A 21,661-nucleotide genomic window follows, 5' to 3' on the forward strand; every position below is an offset into this window, starting at 1 on the left:
GACTCTTCATTGTGCTGGGCATGGTTTACCTATGTTGATAGTTGGCACGGAGCCTACGAGACTTTTATAGGGAATGACGTGCCAATGAAGTTCTGCGCTACAATCGAGTAGGCGTCAAGTAACAATGAATACGCCACAGTAAGGTTTTCGTTTCTGTTCATAAAACCATGGAAAACCAGTTTTCCATGATAAAACCTACCGATAGATATCTGTCATGGACTGACGTCATATCGATAACCTTTACTTGTAATTTGGCCTGTCTTACATCTCTATAGTGACGCTGGTAATATACCGGTATAGTCGAGGGGCGAGACAGCGTAGTGGTATGATACGCAGGTGTAACACCAATGGGTTGCGGGCTCAAGTCCGAGCCCACAATTCCTACCCAAGTGTTGGAGGATCTAAGCTCCTCGTCATCTCATTCGTGCACGCGGTGTGTTATAAAAGCCTAGAAGCTGGCCGTGCTACAAGTCAGCAGCTACAGAATAAAATTGAAGAAAATTGACTAGGTATAAATCACAATCGTAGTTGACGAACACCACGAATAGGCGTCCACGCAGAACCTTTATGAACCTTATGTCGATAGTCGATATTGGTCAAAAAGTACATCGCCTTAAGGCGAAAATCACGATACTAATCAGACAAGCTATCCATAAGTGTTGTGGTGACTGACAAACTATAGATAACTAAGGTAAACCTTAGTACCTTAGTTATCTATAGACAAACACGCCGAATTATGAATTCTACTTGAGCAGACAATCGATTTTAGATTCTCCATGCCCGTTCAAGATTTCTGTCCTTTACTTGTCCAAGTATGGGATATGATGTCCGCCTGATGGCACTATAGGCAGTCTGCGGCAATCGCAAGCCATAGTGATGAACATCATTCAGATTCGGACATGGCTTTTGCACACTTTTGTGGCAGTCGGATCGGATAGAGATTCTATTTCAGATATTGATTCGGATAGCTGTAATTTCTGTCACGGAAACATGTGTATAATGTATAGTTGTAACCGGAAGTCAGCTTTGATTACAGACCAGAAGAAAAAATCATGAGCTACATAGCCTACCAAAACACAGACAGTAAACCTTGTGACAGCGACCGGTATCACACTCTTGTTGTTTTGTCAAGGGTCCTAGCAAATATAAATCAACTAATCCTGTAACCATAGCTTTTGTAAGCAGGCTATATGCCCTAACTGTGTCTGATTCCTCCGTACATTTAGGACTATCCGGGATTGTTATTCAATACGGATTTTTCGGATTCTTGGATGAATTCTTCATTCTTCTTCGGACTGATTGTTTCTCAGATAGTTAGGCTGTCGGACGGGTCCGTATTCTCAAAAATCATGATTGGTTCATCACAGGCGCAAACCCGTGAAATAAACTGAATTTATGCAAACGTGCAGATGACATTATGAATCATGTAATCCATCCTGACATGTCAAACATGCCGACCGCAACGTTTTAATCCGGCCTGTGATGCAATGACGAGTAAATAAAAAAATTCCAGTATCATCCAGTACATTTACATCAAAATTCGAGATTCTTAATAATAAATACTTCCACGCAAATAATTTCTCAAGACAGAGGAGGTCGAGCATGTTCATTGATAATATCAATCACATGTCACATTATAATCGTCCTGCGGTAATGTTGTGTCTTCACGCTAGTCGCCACTGTAGTAACAAGTCTGTGCTATCGTCACCAAATTCACAGTTTTCAAGGAAAGTGGACCGAAAGCTAGTTACTCACGTAGGTGAAAACGGCAAGGATAAACCTTTGTATGTAACTGGCATTGTTATTGCAAATTAATGTAGGCCTAACACTGCCCTTGGAATTCCTATTATTAGAGAATAGAATATAAGATTGAATTTCTATATAACTTCTGAATCAATCGGTTTCAGGCTCAGCCCTACAAAAATATTTATATATTAAAAATATCTTAGTCACACCTGTCGTTATCTTTAGTATCGTGAGTTCGTTCAAGGAGGCGGCGATTCCATATTCGTTTTTATCGTGACTCAAAATCCTTTCCGCGGAAACCCGAACGGTAATGAAGCAAACTCGAAGCGACCGTGTTTGAGGCGACATCTATTGTATTCCTCACAACGAATCACATCATTATTAAAACAAACATACCCTGGCCTATAGTATGCCAAATTATATCGTCACAAGCCGACGTTTTATTCGTTATAAACTGTGTTCAATCGACCAATTATTGTATGTTACCAGTTATTTGTCTCGAACCAACCGACTGTTGTAGCAGGGACGTAACATACCACTGTATTTCTCGCCACTTGCTAATCTAGTGAACACCAACCATCTCATTTAGCGATCGGGATCTGCACGTGAGAAGTTGTTATTTCAAATTGCAGTTTAACGCCTTTTGCCCAACGAAGTACTACGTGAAATCGTCTCTACTCCATTCAACATTGTGATAGTTAGAAATAATAATATTAATGGTGTGATGGTTTAATGAGAGCGCGTCTCCCTACATCTGTTCCGTTGAATATTTAGTTCGTAATCATTGTCAAAATGGTTAGTTATGAATTAACTCAATGCATATTCTCTTCAACCATCGAATAGGATTCAGAGACGCCACAATCGTTCAGTTTTCTTCTCACGGGCGTTGTCCGTTTAGTGACATTCGTAGATTGATTATGATCAACTATTCTATATACTCTCAACTATACCGAAAAAGATGATACACGCGTGGAATTCAAAATACCAATTATGCCATATTCGAAAATTATGGTATGCTTTAGTGAGAATCGTGGTAGGCGTTTTCTAGTTACTAACTATCACACCCTTTTAAATGTTATTACTGGCGAAAGAGCACTCAATTGGCGACGGAATAGCTGAGATGAGAGACAAGGCGACGGCCGCAGCTAAATTAATGAAAGCTACTCTGAAGAATCGCAGTTCCTATTACGCCACTTGACCGGCACTGATCTTCATGCATTTTCCCAAAAATAGCTTTATAATAACCTTTAATTCATATCTCAACCACGTCGTCACTCTACGCTTGAAGTAAAAGAATGCAATCACACCAGAAAATAACGTACACATCAAAAATTGTACTTTGACGGAATAATAAAAAATATATAGATCAACAAAATTTGAAAATCACAGTATTCACCATATATATATACTCCTACGGTGATCAAAAGAGGAGGTATAATTCAAGTCGACAACGCGTCTGTACACGTTCTCATTATATGTGTAATCAAGCCCGTTTCACATCGCCTCTCTCTTTTGTAATTCGTACCGGCGAAGCGCGTTTTTCAACGGGTTTACATAATAAATTCTTGCGTCCTTGATCAAATTCGCCAGCTCCGTATACATCGGCAGCATCATTCCTTTGATAAAACCCTCTTGCGAATCGATAATATCAACCTGAAAATGAGAAGAGCTGCGTCAGAATTCGCTGTAGACGGTGGTAATGTCATTATAAGTCGACACTATGCCTGTGGTTGCGGAAGAAAGCTGCGCACGATACCCAAAACATCTCACTGTGTTAAAACGACTTGTTATAATTATTTCTCCTTCACGCTTATCTGGAATTTATTCTCTATAAACTCCGTATCGAAAATGGTATCTTGTGCACGCCTGATCGGAACAGGCGATAAAAAGGCTTTCAATCGGAATAATAGCTCCCGACCTTTTAATTGAAAATATGGATGAAAATAACTCGAGGAGAACGGCCCGGGCAACTTTCAAGTACATCACCGAGGATATTCTAATGGAAATTTCCGAGCAAGGAATCGATAAATCGGCAACTTTGTTTTCGAATTGACAGCCCAACAATAACACATTTCAAAACAAACGGATGGCAATTTCGGTGTTTCAAAATCATGGAAGCTACTGTCAGGTGCACACCGGATCTAAATGATATGAATAAATTCGGAAATTGGCCAAATTGTAAAAATATGTTTGTGTCGGATATTACTTTAAAAGGCCGAATCTTAATGAAATTTTTGAATATTTCTTATCAATCACCTAGCACTTGATCAGATATTGCGATCTATTCGCCAGCGATTCGCGGAACAGGAACTATAGAGAATCGCGACTCTAATTGTTTTCACTTTACAGAAATATTTTCATGAGAAATAAAATTAACATCAAACAAAGACATCGATGTTTTGAGATGCGGCGACATGATTTACGGAAGTAGTATTAATTTCGGTCTTTAGGCCATTTCCAGAGTTTTAAAAAGACTAATCTGCGCGAAATCGTGACTGCTCCGACAAAAGATGTCCTCAAAAATGTGTGGGTTTCTCCTTTCGCGGTGGGGCCTCTGCCGTGGTACACGTGCGCCGTTAATGTTTCCAGTTACTTTCACGTTCTTCGTTTGTACTAGTGTCTAATGAATTACGAGGAAACTGATTTTCCATTTCTCTCCCGCGGCGCCAAGATCAAGCGTTGTAAATTATGCTGTAGCGATGGCGAGGTTTATTTACCTTTTCCGGGTCCATGTACGCGGTGACCGGTAGTCTTTCTCTTTTCTCGCGAGCGCTTTGCTCAAAATACTCAGAGAACAGCCTTTCGACCCAGGGAGTGGCGACATCCTCTGGTCGTACTTCGTTCGACACGTCCGCACACTTCACTATTATCTTCAACAGACTCATCACGTCGGCCCTGAAATTCATCGCACAGATTAGTACAGATGCATGCATACAATGCAAAAGCATAAACATCATGTGAACTATAAAGTGTGCTTAACCCCAATAGGGACCCGAAAATATTGACTTAAGGTCGTTAATATCAGTGTTGCGCTTGCGAGAATAGTCCTGATTCCGATGTGATTTCATTTTTAAATTAGTAGTTTGCTAAGATATGTCTTTTGGATTCATACATGGATATGGTTCCTTCATTTGCCATATCTTACCATCAGCAGATGACCAAGTCACTGTGTGTAAATGATTATGAATGAGTTAAGCATATATAAGAATATGTTACGAGTATGTAACATTTGCATGATGGCAAATGTTTCGCTCAAATCATGGCTTGAAACAGCTAACAATTTTTTCTTATTACGACGAAACATATCAAACACGCCTTTGTGAATAAAAGTACATTAAATAAACGTTTTCATTCGGCCGAGCAGCTTGTATGCTTTCATCTGTCCTATTTTGTTTTCAAACTGAGACTTAATCACGCTAAGAAACTTGTTTTCTGCGAAAGCATAATTTATCGTAATCGTAAACGAAAGCAATCACACTGGTACTTAGAACTTTGTGTGGTCATACAATAAGATCAACAATTTTGTCTTTTTTCACAGTCGTCTAACCCAATTTCGTCGCAGTCGCATGCATTAATCACTGTCGCTAGAGATCATGTAGTTCGACCGCAAATGCTCCACTGCTCGTGGATTAGACCGTGTCTGTGCGTCATATCACAAAATATTTACGTCAATGCAATTGCTGAGATTTGTGTCACGGCAAAACACAGATTACATAGCCAGACGGTAGTCATTACAAGATAGTGAAAATCTTGAAGTATGCCTATCAAGTCATCTGCGATGATTGATTGAGATAGTGTACGATAGCTTCCGATCAATCACAATCGAAATAAGTGTATATACTGTACCTGTTGCTGAAATTGAAATGCGGAATTCTTTTTGTAAAGTCATCCATTATGTCTTTGTGCAAAGCCAAATCGGTCGCCAATATTAACGATCGTGCGTCGCTCAGAATTTCGTCTCTGTTCGCCACGTTTCGGAATATGTTTCTTTCTTTATTCGTCAATATTCGACATGTCACCGCAAAATGATGCTGCTCTGTACAAATGTAACATTTTGTTAAGGGATTGATATTACACGCCGCAATGCGCTATGCGATTCCATACCTAATATACTTTTGTAGTCGTATAGAATCGCGAGGGGCGACTGAGCGTGGGAATGGTAGCCGTTGCTGAGTCCCGGGTGGTCGACGTCGTGGCATACGGCGGCCGTTAGTAGAATGCCGAGGTCGTCAACGCTGAGTAGGTTTCGCAAATTCAATTTCGATACCATACTGTACACCATCTGAAAAAGCATGGATATTTCTCAACACCGCACACGCGCTTAACCTTAACCGGAAACACAATTCCTTAAAAATGAAGGTTCGCGGCGTTCTGTTGACCATAGGCTAAAAGAATTCCCTGAATGTGACAAATCAAATCAATATTGGTATCATTAGCTGACGCGGGTCGTGGGGCTTAGCGGCGTAACCTATAATCATTGACATTCGCGCCTGATGAAGAACTGAAAATGGTACCATCTAAGTTCAAAATTGAGCGATAAGAGAGTGGTAATTTGTGCCTATTTTGGTCACATTCCTGATTGTTCGTGAGATAATGACGTCACAAATCTGTGGTTTGACGTTTCACAATCCGCCAGTTATTGTGTAGATAGCGTTAGGCAAGTTATTTCTTTTACCAATTCCGACAACTCCACATGCTGCAGTCAAGAGAAATAAACAATACAGGACGGGGGCATGAAAAGATGTCCGTTCCACCGGCACAGATAACCGCTATTAGTTGGTATTAACGTGACCACAGGAGAAGGCAAAGGAAGTTATGTTTGGATACGGCTGATAAGCTCGATATAGAAGGAATGATAAACCAAAAACGTGATGACGCTTTCAAGTGAAGACAGAACAGAAGCCGATATTGGTAGCCGCGAGTTCGCGTAGGAAAATATAAATGCTAGAAGAATTTTACCTGGGTTACGCAAAACGAATGCTTGAAGTTGTGATACGGATTATCTTGATAGCGTTCTCTCACTCCGAGTAAAAACATGCGAAGAGTAAGCCGTGGTATTTTCCAGGCCTGGGTCACTCCGAAGTCATTGTACATATACCTATGCAAAAGCAATTCAATATATAATATACAGATCACAGAATTTCTATAATTAAAATAAGTGACCATGAATTTGTGGAATGCAGATATAATGTAGTTCGTATTATGTCATGAAGAAGTGATCTGTGAAACATGACATTTGTAAAACATTGGTACTTACTGTATATGGTCAACCATTCCATCTCGTCCCAGTCTCCAAACATCGAAATCCGGGTCAGCTAATCGGTCCACGGTATCCAAAGGCCACGCAACATCATCCATCATGTCGACAACGTCTTCGTCGCAAGAGTCGCTATCCCGACACTGTTCGTCTGTATGGATGTTGTCTATTTCTCTCTGTCTTTTCTCCCTCCTGCGCTCAGACGCGTTGGCCGGCCCCTTTGTAGAATCGTTTTGCGAGTGATGGAAATCGTCGACCATCGCTTCGTTTCTCTCAGATTCAAACTGCTGTGCGTCCTCGTCTGGGATGTCTTCGGCTGATTTCTCGCTGCCTTGATACGAATTCTCGTCGTCTTCGACTTGGCCGGTTCTAAAAGAGAACAACATTGATCAACACTACAGCAAGTATTTCATGTTAGGGCGACATTAAAAACCATTCGTTTGGATCACCGGAGGCCAAGCGACATCGACACGTCCGCATTTAATATCCGTTAGATACCGCACGATATAATGCGAAAATGTTTGGCGGGAGTAACACGTCAACAAAGGCCTGCATGTTATTTACGAAATTCTGTTATCAGCCATCGAGTTCTGCTTTTTTGGGCAATGGGCATATTCTCCGTCACGATCTAATCGCCAAATAGAAGAGATTAGGTTATAATCTGTCATCTGACGAGTATTAATCGTGCTGGCATTCAGCATGTCCAAGCGTGGAACTAAATTGACCCGTTGCTCTGACTTCATCCGTAAGGGCCACGCGGTTTTACCAAAATGCTAAATAGCCACACTTCCAGTACAGACATATTAAGTAAATAAACCGCGCGAAATGATGACACCCCGATGCCACGCACGAAATAGTCATATCAAGTGAAGTTGTAAAAGGGTTAACAACCCAATCGGCGTATCATATGTTTACGATATATTGTATTACCACAGATAATATCAGAGCGCGCCCATCTCAATACGGTTATCTTAAAAAATATCATGATACCATGAAATCAACTGGTAATGTTAGCGGTAGATCATTGCACCCCACCTACAAACAGTACATCCCGACGAGCATTATAGTTGTTGTTTTAGTGTTCATCGTGCTTCGGCATCTGTGGTAATTTTACACAATGCCGATAATCTTCATTGCGATTCCTGATGTGCCTTCTATCATTTTAGACTCACTATCGTTTTAGAGTTAGACCTTTGTAAGACAATGCCTATGCGAATCGGTTGGCGATTAAGAACATAGATAAATCTTTAACACTTAAGAAGTGATTCCGAAATCAACCTCTACCGGACACTACCTAGCAACCCATTGATTTTGCAGCGGTGGAACTTACCTCTAAGCTTCTCGCCACCTACCAGTATTATTTCGCAAACGATATATACCCGTGGACAACGGAGAGCATAATGATGACCGAATTGAATATCCAAAAGGTTTTGTTAACTTTTAATGCATGACAAGGTAGTATATGTTACAACTGTACCAACTGTATTCATTGACACAGAACAAAATCTTTTGAAACAACGAGCATGATAGAAAATAGGGATATGTGTTGTAACCTATTCGTACAAAGTTTAATCGAGATAAAATCCATGTTATTGCGGTCTGCGTGATGGCGCATATTAATTCTCTGGAGTTCACGTGACGTTTTCCTTGTAGCTAACGTGACGTTTTCCTTGTAGCTAATTGCTAATAGCAATATTGCTAATTAATTACATTACAAAATTACAACACTTCCTCCGATTAAAGCCATCGAGCACTTTATACTTACGACTTAATAACAATTTGATTCCACTGTTTATCTTCTTCGTAGCGCAATGCGTTCACCGCTAAGCATAACATGTTGATCGGTAAGATTTTAGTCCTTGCTGCGTCGCGTCCGCTAACCTCCAGTATTTAGCCGTCGTGAGTGAAGACAAAACGTGTCTGCTGTCCGATCGCGCTCCGCTCGGCTATTTTATCGAGTCGCGCTCGCCCGGGGATGCGCGCTTCCTTCTAGATTTCGCGAAAGATCGCTATCTGAAGACTTCTTCGTTTTTAAGAATTGTTTCCTAAATACGTCCCGGGATTCTGTTATGCTTAACAATACATGTGACCGCAACGTCGCCGACCTCACGTAACCAACGTTGCTCATCGTGATTGGCTTTACCGATATGATGGATATCTCTGTCGGGGGATTGTTGATGCGGGTTATAGTTGCGCCATAATTCTCGCGCATATATGCCAACGGCTTGACCTTGAACTAACGGTGACTGCTCTTTGGGTTCCGCACGCACTATCGAGGTTGATTGATTCAAAAAAGACTTGCGCTACATGATTACCCCTCGTCGTCGGCATATACCTCGCCCAGACATCGCTACTATATCCTTGCATGTTTTTTTCTTTCTATTTTGGTTACTGTCATATCATGAAGAGACATTGCATACTTATTTGATGCGGGTGTGATCAGACTAGTTAACATCCGAGGTCGATCATTCCTATTGTCCAATAACGAATACTGCGCATTATGCAAGCACATTTTTCTGTGATGTCGTGGTTGTTGTTGTTGTTGTCTGCTTGCTCTGTATTTTGGTTGGATGGAAATAAAGACACTCTCTCTCTCTCTACACTTTCAACGGAGAATACTACAAAAAGGCCCATTGCTAGAAGGGCGGTTGCTGAAATTAAACATGCCCCTAAGCACGGCAAAACAGCCACTCTATCGCACGTCAAACGCGCGCGGGCTATCGGGCATCTCATCGCCGAATTTGGGTCATCCGAAAATATAGGAAAGGGTTGTTGAATCTGATTGCATTTGACTCAGGAGTCAAGATGTCATGCCTCGCCGAAAGTGACGACTGGATAGGATTGCTTGCGCGATGAATATGAAATCATATTCTGAGCGAAATGGGTATCTTCGCGGGCATCAGTGAAATTGATTTGTACGAAAACATGAGTTCGAGAACAACTTTTATTGTTTTCGCGTCTGGTCATTCGCAACTACTGGATGAGTCGTATCAACGTAACCAAAGCACGTGAACGACGTTAAACGTGTATTTGTAGGGAATAAGCCTCTATTCTGTATGCTGTTGGGTCATTTATGCTCCCAACAGCAAAGTACGAAACTTAAGGCGAAAGATACTAATGCTCGATATACACTATACAGCTATCGGGCCAAAGCGATTAAGTTTCAGCGTTCTTGGAATAACCTATACATGATTACATGTCCAAACGTGCGAAAATGCGTATATCATGCACATTTAAGCTAAGACATTTCTCATATCACCGATCGGACGGTAATCCAAACCATCGGATCAAGATCCGTCACCACGGGTGAAGTCAGTCTGAGATAACGAAGATTATTTCCAAGATAAATGTGCAAGTGTATATGTTGACGCGTTCGCTCTCTAACCCAAACAATTGAGAAACCGATTTTGAAAACATCTTCAAGACGAATTGATTTGGACGCGGTGTTAGCCTACACGCCGACATCTGCAAGCGCGCGTTGTCAGCTAAGCGCGTGAGCTTATCTGCTCATAAATCTGATATAGATTACTGATAACGATTGGTGTGTCTTGTTCGGCATCGTCCATCGCCCGTAGCGCACACCGCACCGTGAAAGCGACGTTGTCTGCAAGTTATGCAAATCTAATTACAGTATGGATAGCCTATCCAATTACCGGTTGATCAGCTCAGCATAAAACATATGCAGCGGTTAAAAATCGAGATAACGAGATTTTCAGCATAATCTGATAATGAAAGATAAGGAGAAATTCACAAGTCATTGGAATTTGGATAAGTTTAGAGGTGTGGTGAGCAACGCGTCTTCATGGAGATCTTAAAAACATGGGGCGAATTGTGGGACCAATGTGTCACAATTAAAAGCGCAGGATACATGGCTTGAATCGGCGGAATATTTTTCTTATCAAAATATAATATGGTACAAATATAGAATATTTTCTTCGTAACGAATTAAATATAGCATATATATATAGCTTGTATCATTGGGCCACCAAAAGTGCCTTACACAAAACTAACTGAATAGTATATTCAATTCATTTTGAAATGAACCCGAATATTTTCGGCTGACACTCGTCAGGGGTAATCGTCAGCAACTAGCAGTGAATTGAAAAGAACAATGTATATCATTTTATGTACATTGGACGCTCTCTGATTCGCAATTTCATGCTGGTGACGTCATATTTTGTGATACGATTGTTGATATACAATGTTCTTTTCATTTGTGTAGTGAAGTTCTGTACCTCTTGAAGCTATACAAAACTAACGGTAGCGAATACATATTGTTACGTACGTATAGCTTGGTACTATGTGACTTGACGAATTGTGTCACGTATTAAAGATATATTACATATATATATATACTGTTTGGTAGAAATTCCAGATTCTTTTGCGTCGCTACAACCTGGCGATGACTGGGTCAAACGATACCCTAGCTATCTCAATACCGAGGATTTAAATCTACTTCAGGATCTGACAGTTGTACATGAATAGTGAATCATAAATCGGTCAACTATTGGACTACTGTTCTCATTATAATATGAATATACTATACAATTGTATATTGAAGTTCTGTACTTCCTAGAAGCTGTTTCCATTATATTCAATGTGTATTCACTCTTCTTACGTGCACGAGTGCGATAACTCCTCAGGGAAATATTAATTAATCCAAAACTATGGATTCATCTTCAAATTGTCAGTTTCAAGCAAACAATGATTCCCCGCGTCTTTGATTAAGTGATCGGCGTTCTTAGTCATAGTGTAGCTTCAAGCGATATCAATCCCTATTTCTTTATTGCTTAGCGAAGAAGTAAACCAATTTAATGATGCGTCTCTTAAATAAACGATGCATGTCTGTCGTCTACCCACAACTTCTTCTCAATTCAGTAGATTGAGATCATGTTGAAACATACAAAAATATACCTGTAGCATTTTAATTTAGGATATAACACCACCAGAGTTATCGCAGCCTGCTCCAGTGCAGCATGATAGAGAACTAATATAAACAAAAACTTTGATGATAGTATACAAGCATATAAATGGTATAGGTAACCATTGATTTACAATTAGCGTGCGTATATTGCGTTACCCATCAACCATCTCTTATTTTGCAATCGGTGGGTTTAAAAGGGCATGGAAAACTCACCAGGGCGATAATGTGAGTTTTGAATGAAAGCATGATATTGAAATCTTCATTTCTATATTCCCACTTAGCGTACAGCCGCACACCGCCTTACCTGGCCTTTTGTCTGGCGTTGAGCACGGCACGAAAGAATTATCGTCTTGGAAGAATAACTCACTTTGACAGTCCACGTCCAGACCATCTCTATTAACTGTTTTGCGATGACTTTATAATCGGGCAATATGATCTATCCAGAAAAATCCGTCTACAATCAAATTTCAATGTCCCGTCACACTTTAGATTGATTGATGGTTTGTTATAGCATCTTTTTCGTCTTGAGGCTTATCAACTTTGAATCGAATATTACCGAATCGAAAAAGAAATCAACGTTAGATAGTGAAAGCTATCAATCTATGTGTAACATGCGATAATAATCAATGCTTGGGCAGTAATCAAATGGTACAAAGCGAACGTTTGATCAAACGGCGGGATTCGGCGTATTTAGCACAATCAAATGATCTGTAACAACCGCAAAATTAGTTTCGCAATATTTTCAGGGTCCGGTCGTGTTGCACACAAGCGAGTCATGCAGTGACACACACAATTGCACGGACGTAGCCAGATTGGAACGCGTACACAACAGTCGACAATGAAGCAACAAAACGTATATTTTTGAATATTATTAACAAATAACGTGACGATGTCCGAAATCCAACGTCTTGGGGGTGAGAATATTTTTATCGTCGTTGTTGCATACACACTATACACAGGCATACGTGAACGATATTGGATATTATATCCTGAATGTGTGGATTGAACGATGTAGTGTAGATGATAATCATTTCCCTGTGCTTCCCTTCGTCCGATTATATGGAACCGAACTTGCTGTGAACTTCTACTAAAGTGTCGTTAGCAGGTATACTCGCCAATCGGTAGATTGCACCATGTAACAAAATTTTGCAAAAATCTTAGTTGGCTAAAAAATTTCATGTATTGTGTTGCAGGGGTTCTCAACTTCCGTTGTATAACGGGCCGCATTTCAACAGCAAATGACGCTGCGGGCCGCAGAACATTATTACCTTGTATTTTTGGGCTGCTACCAATCGTATACGGACATTTAGGACATTTTTATGAAGTGTAAAGCATTGATGGGCGGAGTTCGTAAGTTTGCAGTTGCTGTATTTTTGTGAGAATAAGTATCTTCCAGCGGCGCAAGTAACTCCCTTCATGGAGCGTGCATTGCATTCGTTACCAAGTCGTTAAATGCACCTTTAAACTCTTCCACCATAGAACCGAACTTTTTGTTTCAATGCGTGAGCGAGCAAGCATTAAATTACTTTCACTTTTTCGGTACTGAGGCAATTATCACTTCAAGCTCGCAAATATATGAGAAGAAGTCTGGCGTTCGGGGTCATTTTTAAGCAAACCAACAACCCTTCTCCTTTCATTCCATAGTTAAAAAAGTCAGCTTTATCAAGTTGATGTTTTTCGCTGGTCCCTCCCCACTTTTGCCCCGCCAGCATTTCGTCTGCAAATATGCCCACTCTGATAAATGTACCCAGATAATTAGCTCTGCAATGTATGTGGAGCCAGTGGATTAGTCCAATGCGAGGCTAGAGTAGTCTTCGCGGCAACGTGTTTCAGAACATGCGGTAAAAGATCGACTGACATTGCTGTTACTCATCTGGTCACGGTTGAATCAGACAACTGTAGCGTCGAAATTTGTCAGGTGATGTTGTCCTTGGTGCTAAGCGCCGGAAACAGCGAATATTCCCACAGTATGTTAAAGTTTAATTGAAATACATCTTCTCTAGCAGATTTATTTGGTTTAGCGATATTCCAATCAATTTTGAACGATGCGTCTGTAACTTCGTCGGCAATTTTAACGATGTCTCGAAATTTGAATTGCTTGGTTTGACACCTAGGTAGCAGCGTTTTTTCTAAGATCAGGTGATATGTATAACTCCAGAAGAAACTGTCGTGGTACCATTGTAAGCTTCAACCCTTCTTTACTACAAGTGTTCTTCAACAAATATGACACATTGGTTTTCCGTTTATATCCGAGAAAGCAAATTCATTGTTGCGCGCAGAGTTACAAACCCAGTTTTCGACGTTTAATGTCCCGTTCCTTGTTCTTGTTTCTGTTCAAATCATTCGGGGTGAGTGGAACACTCTTTAAAAGTGTACTACGAAGCGGGGTCCCCTTGAACCAGAGTCCAGCCGAATACCGATTCAAAACAATAACAATCTAAGCTCGAGCGTATATCAAGAATCCAGAACACATCAAAGAATGAGTAATCAAATGAAACAGAGACGGTGCGATAGAGAGCCAAGTAGCTAAATTGATATGTAACAATACCGTGCCATTAATAATAGGTTCACGATGACAGATGTCGCGGGCCGCAAAATGAACGTCTGCGGGCCGCGGGTTGAGCACCTCTGTGTTATAGTATTCCAATCCAATTACAAAAATACCAAAATTTTTCCTGAAGTGTTCCGAATTTTGAAGAAATGTCAATTTCTCTAATTTTTCATTTTACTCATAATTACAATTTGTCGGTGTTTTAATCTTGTCGATAAATCACTCCCTGCGGAAAACGTGGCATGCCTATCGAACAATTTCAGACAAGTAGGCACATAAATCTATATGTGTGTACGCAGGCAGGTCTTCGGTTCATTTGCCAGATGCCAGCAATACTCCGTGAGGTTGGATTTGGACTCGAATGTATATAAAAAGAGATTTGAATATATAAACCGAAGTTGCACGATACCGGCGAGACCTGGCTGGAATTTCGATTCGGACTCATAATTTAGAATGGTCGTAAATGCTATATGACTTGGCTTTGGTCGTGAAACTGATTGATGAATGAATTCCAGATCATGGATCGGGATTTCAATTCGGGATGGTGCTTTCAGAATGCTATTCGCTCATCTGGGTAGCATACAGAGCAATAAAATGTGGTTCACGTTGATGAGTTCATGGTGTATAGTTACAATCTTGACGAAGACGACATTTTAAACGGTTGAAATTATTCTCTTCTGCAATAGTTTTGTGACATTCATCACGTTACAACAATTCCACATCTCAGAATGTCAAATCATTCTCCCAAGTTCACGAGCAATAGCAATAGCTTGTCGCATGGAATTTGTGATATTATGGGGTACGCTTCATCAGGCAATCCATGTAATCCTTTTGTTACGAACATAAAATATGGAAAATGGGGTATCATATGACAGCGATCTTGATAACGCTTAAAAAGATTGTCACGTACATATAATTGGGAATAATATGGTAATTGCTCGCGAATTCTATTTATAGAAAATATTGCGGTGATGTCACTATATACTATATAGCTAAACGACATCAGGAGATGAATATCAAGCGTCCATCGAGAAACGTCACTGAGATTCTGGTTGAAAAGGTCCGTAAAAAGTTTGTAGAATATAAAGAATCAGTTTCGAAGCATATCGTTTCTTTTTTGAGTGCATTCTTTATGATACATATTAATACCTCGGTTCCGTTTTTACAAAATATAACTATATTCATATTCAGACTTGTACCACTGAAAAGTCAATATATATTGTTTTCGGGTAATCTTCTTCAGAAACAGTCGTATAGATAAACAAATAATAATGACAACTAAAATAAAACCACACCTTACGTATCGAGAGTATTCGTTTCTGGTTTGCTGTACTAACTACAAAGTTTAGTAAATAGGCACATGGATGTATCTACAAAACTGTTGGTCATTGGGATCCTGCACAAATTAAACATCGATTCGGCTCGTCAACGTGGAAACGTGTATCATTTTATATTACAATACGGGATGCTTAAAGATTGGGGAGGTTGGGAGCTTTTCGATTCCAAGTTTGAGTTCTCATACATCGATGAAATTGATTTGGTTGACTTCGCGATAGAACACTACGTTCCATCCGGGTCAGTGGTGTTGCAAAACCCTCAATCTAGAATGAACGTCGGTCATGCTATAAGCGGACAGCAGGAATTGCAAACCGAATGCTGTAAATTGATCAGCGATGTCGAAACACCATGATAAAAAACAGCAACAACTTGAGTTTGCCTTATGCTCTCTCTCAATGACATGCTGACATACGATTATATTCAGAACACAGCGTATCAGTTCTATTGATATGATATAGAATGTTGTGTATTAAAAGAGGAGTTGCACAGAGTTCATGGTACTGTATCACGAGATCAAGCATTACGAAGTTGAACCAAGCGGTAATTTCCAGCACAGTAACAGCGAAAAATCTGATGTGACATGCTTTCGTATCGAAAAAGAGCAATCGAAGCAGACATCTATCAAGTTTATCAACAGTGTGAGGTCATTCTGAAACTACCCAATTGCGTTTAGTTGCCTGTTTGTGTAAAATGTAACAAAAAACGTATCAGACAGAAATCTATTTGTTATACTCATACTCACATCTAGCTGCGCTAATAAACATATTATCTTTGGACGCAAACCAGAATCGACCACAAACGACGGTGTTGTCGTCGTAAAATCGCAGTCATAATATTCAAGCACGAAAATAGCAGCCCCAATATATTGGAAAATAAACAGTTAACTGGTTACATACTTTCCTCGAGTAAATGATTAAAAAAAAGTGTCGAGTTGAATGAACGCCGTTTTAATGTTGTTGTAACGTACCAGGAGGGCAGTTTTCAGTACACAACCCACGAGGCGAACACATAAACGCAGTGTACTCTCGACGAAAAATTCTGCGCGTGATCCAAAACGCTAATCTGCCGTCCGCGGTAATTCGCTGGAAGCGACGTTCCGCGGAGCCCTACGAGGCAAGTCACGTTGAAAGGTTTTTCAGTAATTAATTCTCGGTAATCTGCCATCTGAGTCATGGCGATAACATACCTATCCGGGAATTGTAGACAATAAGATAATCGCACATTCTTATCTAAAATGATGAGCTTGGCCCTGCAATCGCGTCGTGATCGACAACGATACGCGCCGATAACATCTCAAACTGTAATCGAACAGGCGATGAATTATTAGCAAGTGACAGATACAACATATACATTACGTCTACGCTTTATTTCGATGTGGCAACATCAAAATATGATCTTACCCTAGTACACCACAGTTAAATTCGTATGGTCACGGAAATGACGAGGTAGGCCTACGCCAGGTTTTTCGGCCCAATAGTCGGAGTGCACGCATTGTCTCATGTAGTGTAGACGGTCCGATTGTAATGGCATTTGAAGTGTGCAACTGTGCATGGATAATATCCGATTGTTTTCAATGCCTCCAACCATGCACCATGCCCAACTCCAGGCTGGAGCAATCTATACATCTCGTAATACGTATTAGGGCTATATTGTCGTGACATTATGCTGGTACTGTAGTGACGATCCCATTAACTTCAGAACGACGACCTTTGCGTGCCTACAAACAGGGTATCGCGTGCGGAACCCAGTCCAACAAAAATTTGTATACACCCATAGAGTCATAAGAAAATATTAGCCGCATGGCTAACACTTGTTCATTTTCGCAACTTAATGACAGGCCCGGCAACTGCGCCAGAACATCAATGTTATCGCGCTGCAAATCTCAGTCGCCTCACTCAAACTCTCATGGCGCTACAACACCGTTGCACGACAAGGCGTTGAGTGGCTGTCGGTTTAATCATCTCTTCGCGTGACACCGTCGTGAAAGTGGAGCAAGCACTACTTTGGTGGCATTAATGACTGATGAAGATCTAATTCAGCTCTAATCAATCGCATCGCCCGCAACTTCATATAGACGAGAAACCGCAGACCAGCAGTTAAATTTGGAGTATTTAGCAGAAGCATGCGGGCATGCGTAGGAGAATTTAAAACACGCAAAATCGATTTCATTCGACGCTCCGTCAAAAAAAGGTTCTCTGGCGCGGAATACCTATCGCCAGATTCGCTCATTTGGAGATACCAATCTTGAACAAAAATCAATGATACGATAAACAACAGCAACGAGGGAGAATTCGTGACCTGCTCTTCGCCTGTTTACATTACCAGATGACAGATAAAGTCGTTGATAACCTACATATTGACCACGCCAGGATCTAGGATCAGATTCGAGCGCAAATCGAAAAATGAGTGCCTGATGACCGGATACTCGAGATTCCGGCAATCTTACAGCGGCAGTGTCCCGCACTGCATACAATCCCTACTCCTCAGATATAGTTTCAGTTCATTGTGAGCTACCGCTCCACCTTTTGCATAATAAGCGATCATGAGGATATCCCGCATCGCCCCTCTTCACCGCTCAACAACGATTGAAGTGTGGACGCCATTAGTTAGGGAAATATGCCGCGATGAGAAGATTTTGGTGGGACGCAAAACAAAGCTAATTACATATAAAGCCCAAACTGGCCATTATTGTCATATGCTGGAATGTACCGATACATATGCATGAGTGATAACTTCATTGCCTCGCTCAATTTCTGTCCATGCCCGCAAATTTTGCAGTTACCCCTTTCGGACGGTAACCAATCATAAGTCTTGTAATCGATTTTCCTCCGATCAAATTATAGCGGTTCTTCATGGACTTTCAATATGAACCCACTGCGTAACATGATACGAGGTCGCAGAAGTTATCAACCCGCGTCTATAATCAGCACAATCTTTTCTTCAATAACGGATTACTTTTGTACATTGTAAAGCGACACTACGCTAAGTAATAATAATTTCAGAACGTTTATCGTTCACGGATTCATTTTGTTCAATTCATTATGCGGTTCTCTATCGATACGAGTAGGTTCATGACATTCCCGAATGTCTCGTATCGAAAGCTCATTTTTGGGCCGTCTTCTGGTCCAAAGCATTCGGGTTCGGGCAAGGTTCGGGCCTTGTGCACCAGGACCGAACCCTCTATATCAGTGGTTCCCAACCTTTTTTTCTTAATTCCCTACTTCCGAATTATTCTAAGCCTTCATTCCCCACGTGAAATCTCTATATCCACCCTTTAAAAATGCTATCTCCAATAACATTTGGCAAGACTTTGCTTAATAAATACGTGCTATTGGTGATTGTTAAGATTCCCGGAAATTATAAACACACAATTAAATCAGCACAGCAGTGAACTGGTAACCGTAAACGCGCGTCCGTAAGTATGTATCTATACCCGGGCGCGGAGCTAACAGAAAAATAGGAGGGGTTTGAAAATTTTTCAATTGTTGCGAGGTAGCATCAATTTACCTGCGTAAATACCGAATAATATATGGATCAGATAAACTTCCTGACGTTGACGAACTCATGCGTGTGATATATATAAGCCACCGTAAACTATACTTTCGCACGCTACTAAAAGACCTCGAAATTAAAGAAATACATAATTTAATTTGTCGTAGCAAATCCGAATGTGGCAACGTGCTATCAATTATCGCGTCCGCGATCTCCCTTGAATACATATTCAGCAATATCAGCTCCTATTACAACGAATCAGGATACTTCAATCGCTCCATTTCATGTGCAAATGAATAACACCATATGTTGGAGATCGCGTGCCGCTATCCAGGCGATTCTCGCTAATTGGAGACACTGAATTGCTGATTTGCAAATGAGCTAAGAAATATTAGAGATACGATCGGCATTTCAAAAGGACATTTAAAAAAGGAGATTATTGCTGTGAATATTTTTTTCAAAAGCGAGTCTATTCCCCATCAGAAATCCCGAAATTCCCCACCAGTGGGGAATTCCCCACCGGTTGGAAACCACTGCTCTATATGGTTCAACCACATTATAATTTATGTGTTGTGAGTCGGTACCCATCACCATATATAAACCTTTACGAGACATAAGTGGTCATTAGCCGCACAACTGTTTCCTTAAAGTCAATATACTAAATATGTTTCTCGTTAGTGTGCGAAGTTTTTCATTAATGCATTGTTCTTGGTATTAACCAGCGCAGGACACTTCTAAAATAAGGAGAAATGTTGGAATTACAACCAAGCAGTGAATTTTATTATATGTCGTGTTTCATTGGAGATATTATCCTGACAGTAAGAGTTGAACGGAATCTATGTGGAATGTGTTTAAATTCCATAGGATCGCAAATTTTTCAGGAGCGCGCAAAACATGAGCGACATGCGTGCAGAAATGGAGGAGTCAACCGATCTGATATCCGACGTTCAACTGATTGAAAGGAGAAACGATATTGATCTTTTAATAGGGCCGGACTAAAATAATATTTTGGCCCACGCCGATGCGCAGAAGTCACGTTGAAAGGATCATGCAACGCCGCCTTTCCATCACATTAGTCTCGGATTTTTGAGAATCGGCATGTGACAGTACCGGTAACGAGAAACACCACTGCCTCAATCCATTCAGGATATAACAATGCACTCCATAACAACTCACTTGTCGTCTGTCGCGGCTTCTTCTACATCTTCTTTCTGCTGCGCCGGCTCCACAGTCTTCAGTGACATTTCTTCTGCCGACATTCTATTCACAGATTTCAAAATTCCAGTGGTATGCTAAACTGTACTCTGTACTGTTGAGATGCAACGCAAGAATAGATCGTATGATAATATATGTAAAGTAGGCTAGCTACTACTATTAGAAAGGTGCCGTAAGCACTATCATTGTATAAATTTACATTGCTTTAATCGATCGCGCTGTTAAGACAAACAGAAAACAAGAGTTGACACAGACACGGTCCGTATGAATGCTAAAACATGGCGAGTGTAGGTAGACTGCACAGTTGACGCGCAAGGTCGTAAATACGTGAATTCCTAACGAGACCGGAATCAATATTGAAGGTCGCGATATGTTTTGGGAAGGTAGGCCTACCGCAGAAAACCTATTAGTTCGCAGTAAAGTCTATCGATCCTCTTACTTCATCGATTATTTCGAAGTACTAATCCTGCAATCATGACTTATTATGCACAGCGATCAATAATAAAAACTACATTCGACACCACAGAAGGAAGCTTCTCCTACAATCTAGAATGAGGACAATTCCGCGCAGGAGCATTGACTTGAGTTATCTATGGTTCATCTCACCACTGTAGTGCTCCATTCTATTTGGAAGCTGCTCTCTTATCGCGACAGTCCTAGCAAGAAGTGGGCACGACTCGCGGAAATAGAACCCCTAAAACCAGCTGGCGCAGCCTGAGATTTGATTAGCACCTGCCAAGGCTTGCATACATTTTTAAACATCGATATAAAGTTCCTGAATCAATAACAAGTGCCTTGCATAATATATCCAGGTGACACGCTTCTCTTTTATGGTTAATAAGTTCCATGTGCTTGGGTCCTTAGGTAACCATGATTATTCTAAAAAGTTTGACAGGATGTTTTCCGTCGTTAATTCTATATAATTCTTGCATCCTACTGCGACGGCATTTAAGATCTCAAAAACATATGACACGCACAATGCACTAATGCAGTGTATTGGCTTAGCAATCCCGATACGTGGAATATACTTTCTCTTGGCCTGTCTGATGAGAATGAGTACCGCAACCTGACAATCTCCGTAATACATACCACCTCACACAAACAAAGGCTACTTGTATTTAACTAGATCTAAACTCAC

The 21,661-nt window shown here is 40.7% G+C and overlaps 1 protein-coding gene across 2 annotated transcripts; it reads right to left on the reverse strand.

The window, feature by feature from the left end:
- Window positions 1-3,060: 3,060 nt before the first annotated feature.
- Window positions 3,061-20,645, reverse strand: LOC145458791 (high affinity cGMP-specific 3',5'-cyclic phosphodiesterase 9A-like). 2 transcript variants are annotated; one of them, XM_080337281.1, is made up of 7 exons: window positions 20,485-20,645; window positions 7,004-7,372; window positions 6,706-6,844; window positions 5,851-6,028; window positions 5,593-5,782; window positions 4,464-4,641; window positions 3,061-3,399 (listed from the first exon to the last, which is right to left on the reverse strand). In XM_080337281.1, exons 1-7 carry the CDS (start codon window positions 20,565-20,567, stop codon window positions 3,241-3,243), a joined length of 1,296 nt encoding a protein of 431 aa, XP_080193407.1. In that variant the 5' UTR covers window positions 20,568-20,645; the 3' UTR covers window positions 3,061-3,240. The 2 variants fall into 2 exon arrangements, with proteins under 2 accessions (XP_080193407.1, XP_080193408.1); XM_080337282.1 differs by lacking the exon at window positions 20,485-20,645 and adding an exon at window positions 8,769-11,031.
- Between the last annotated feature and the right edge of the window lie 1,016 nt (window positions 20,646-21,661).

The sequence above is a fragment of the Botryllus schlosseri genome, chromosome 16 (genome assembly GCF_051294905.1).
Source record: "Botryllus schlosseri isolate E-star chromosome 16, Bs_hap1, whole genome shotgun sequence".
Classification (NCBI taxonomy): Eukaryota; Metazoa; Chordata; class Ascidiacea; order Stolidobranchia; family Styelidae; genus Botryllus; species Botryllus schlosseri.

Coding starts and splice junctions, on each gene's coding strand:
- LOC145458791 (XM_080337281.1), bottom strand. CDS start 20,567: ATGTCGGCAGAAGAAATGTCACTGAAGACTGTGGAGCCGGCGCAGCAG. Junction 7,373..20,484: donor GAAGCCGCGACAGACGACAA/GTGAGTTGTTAT, acceptor GTTCTCTTTTAG/AACCGGCCAAGTCGAAGACG. Junction 6,029..6,705: donor ATTCGTTTTGCGTAACCCAG/GTAAAATTCTTC, acceptor ATGCTTTTTCAG/ATGGTGTACAGTATGGTATC.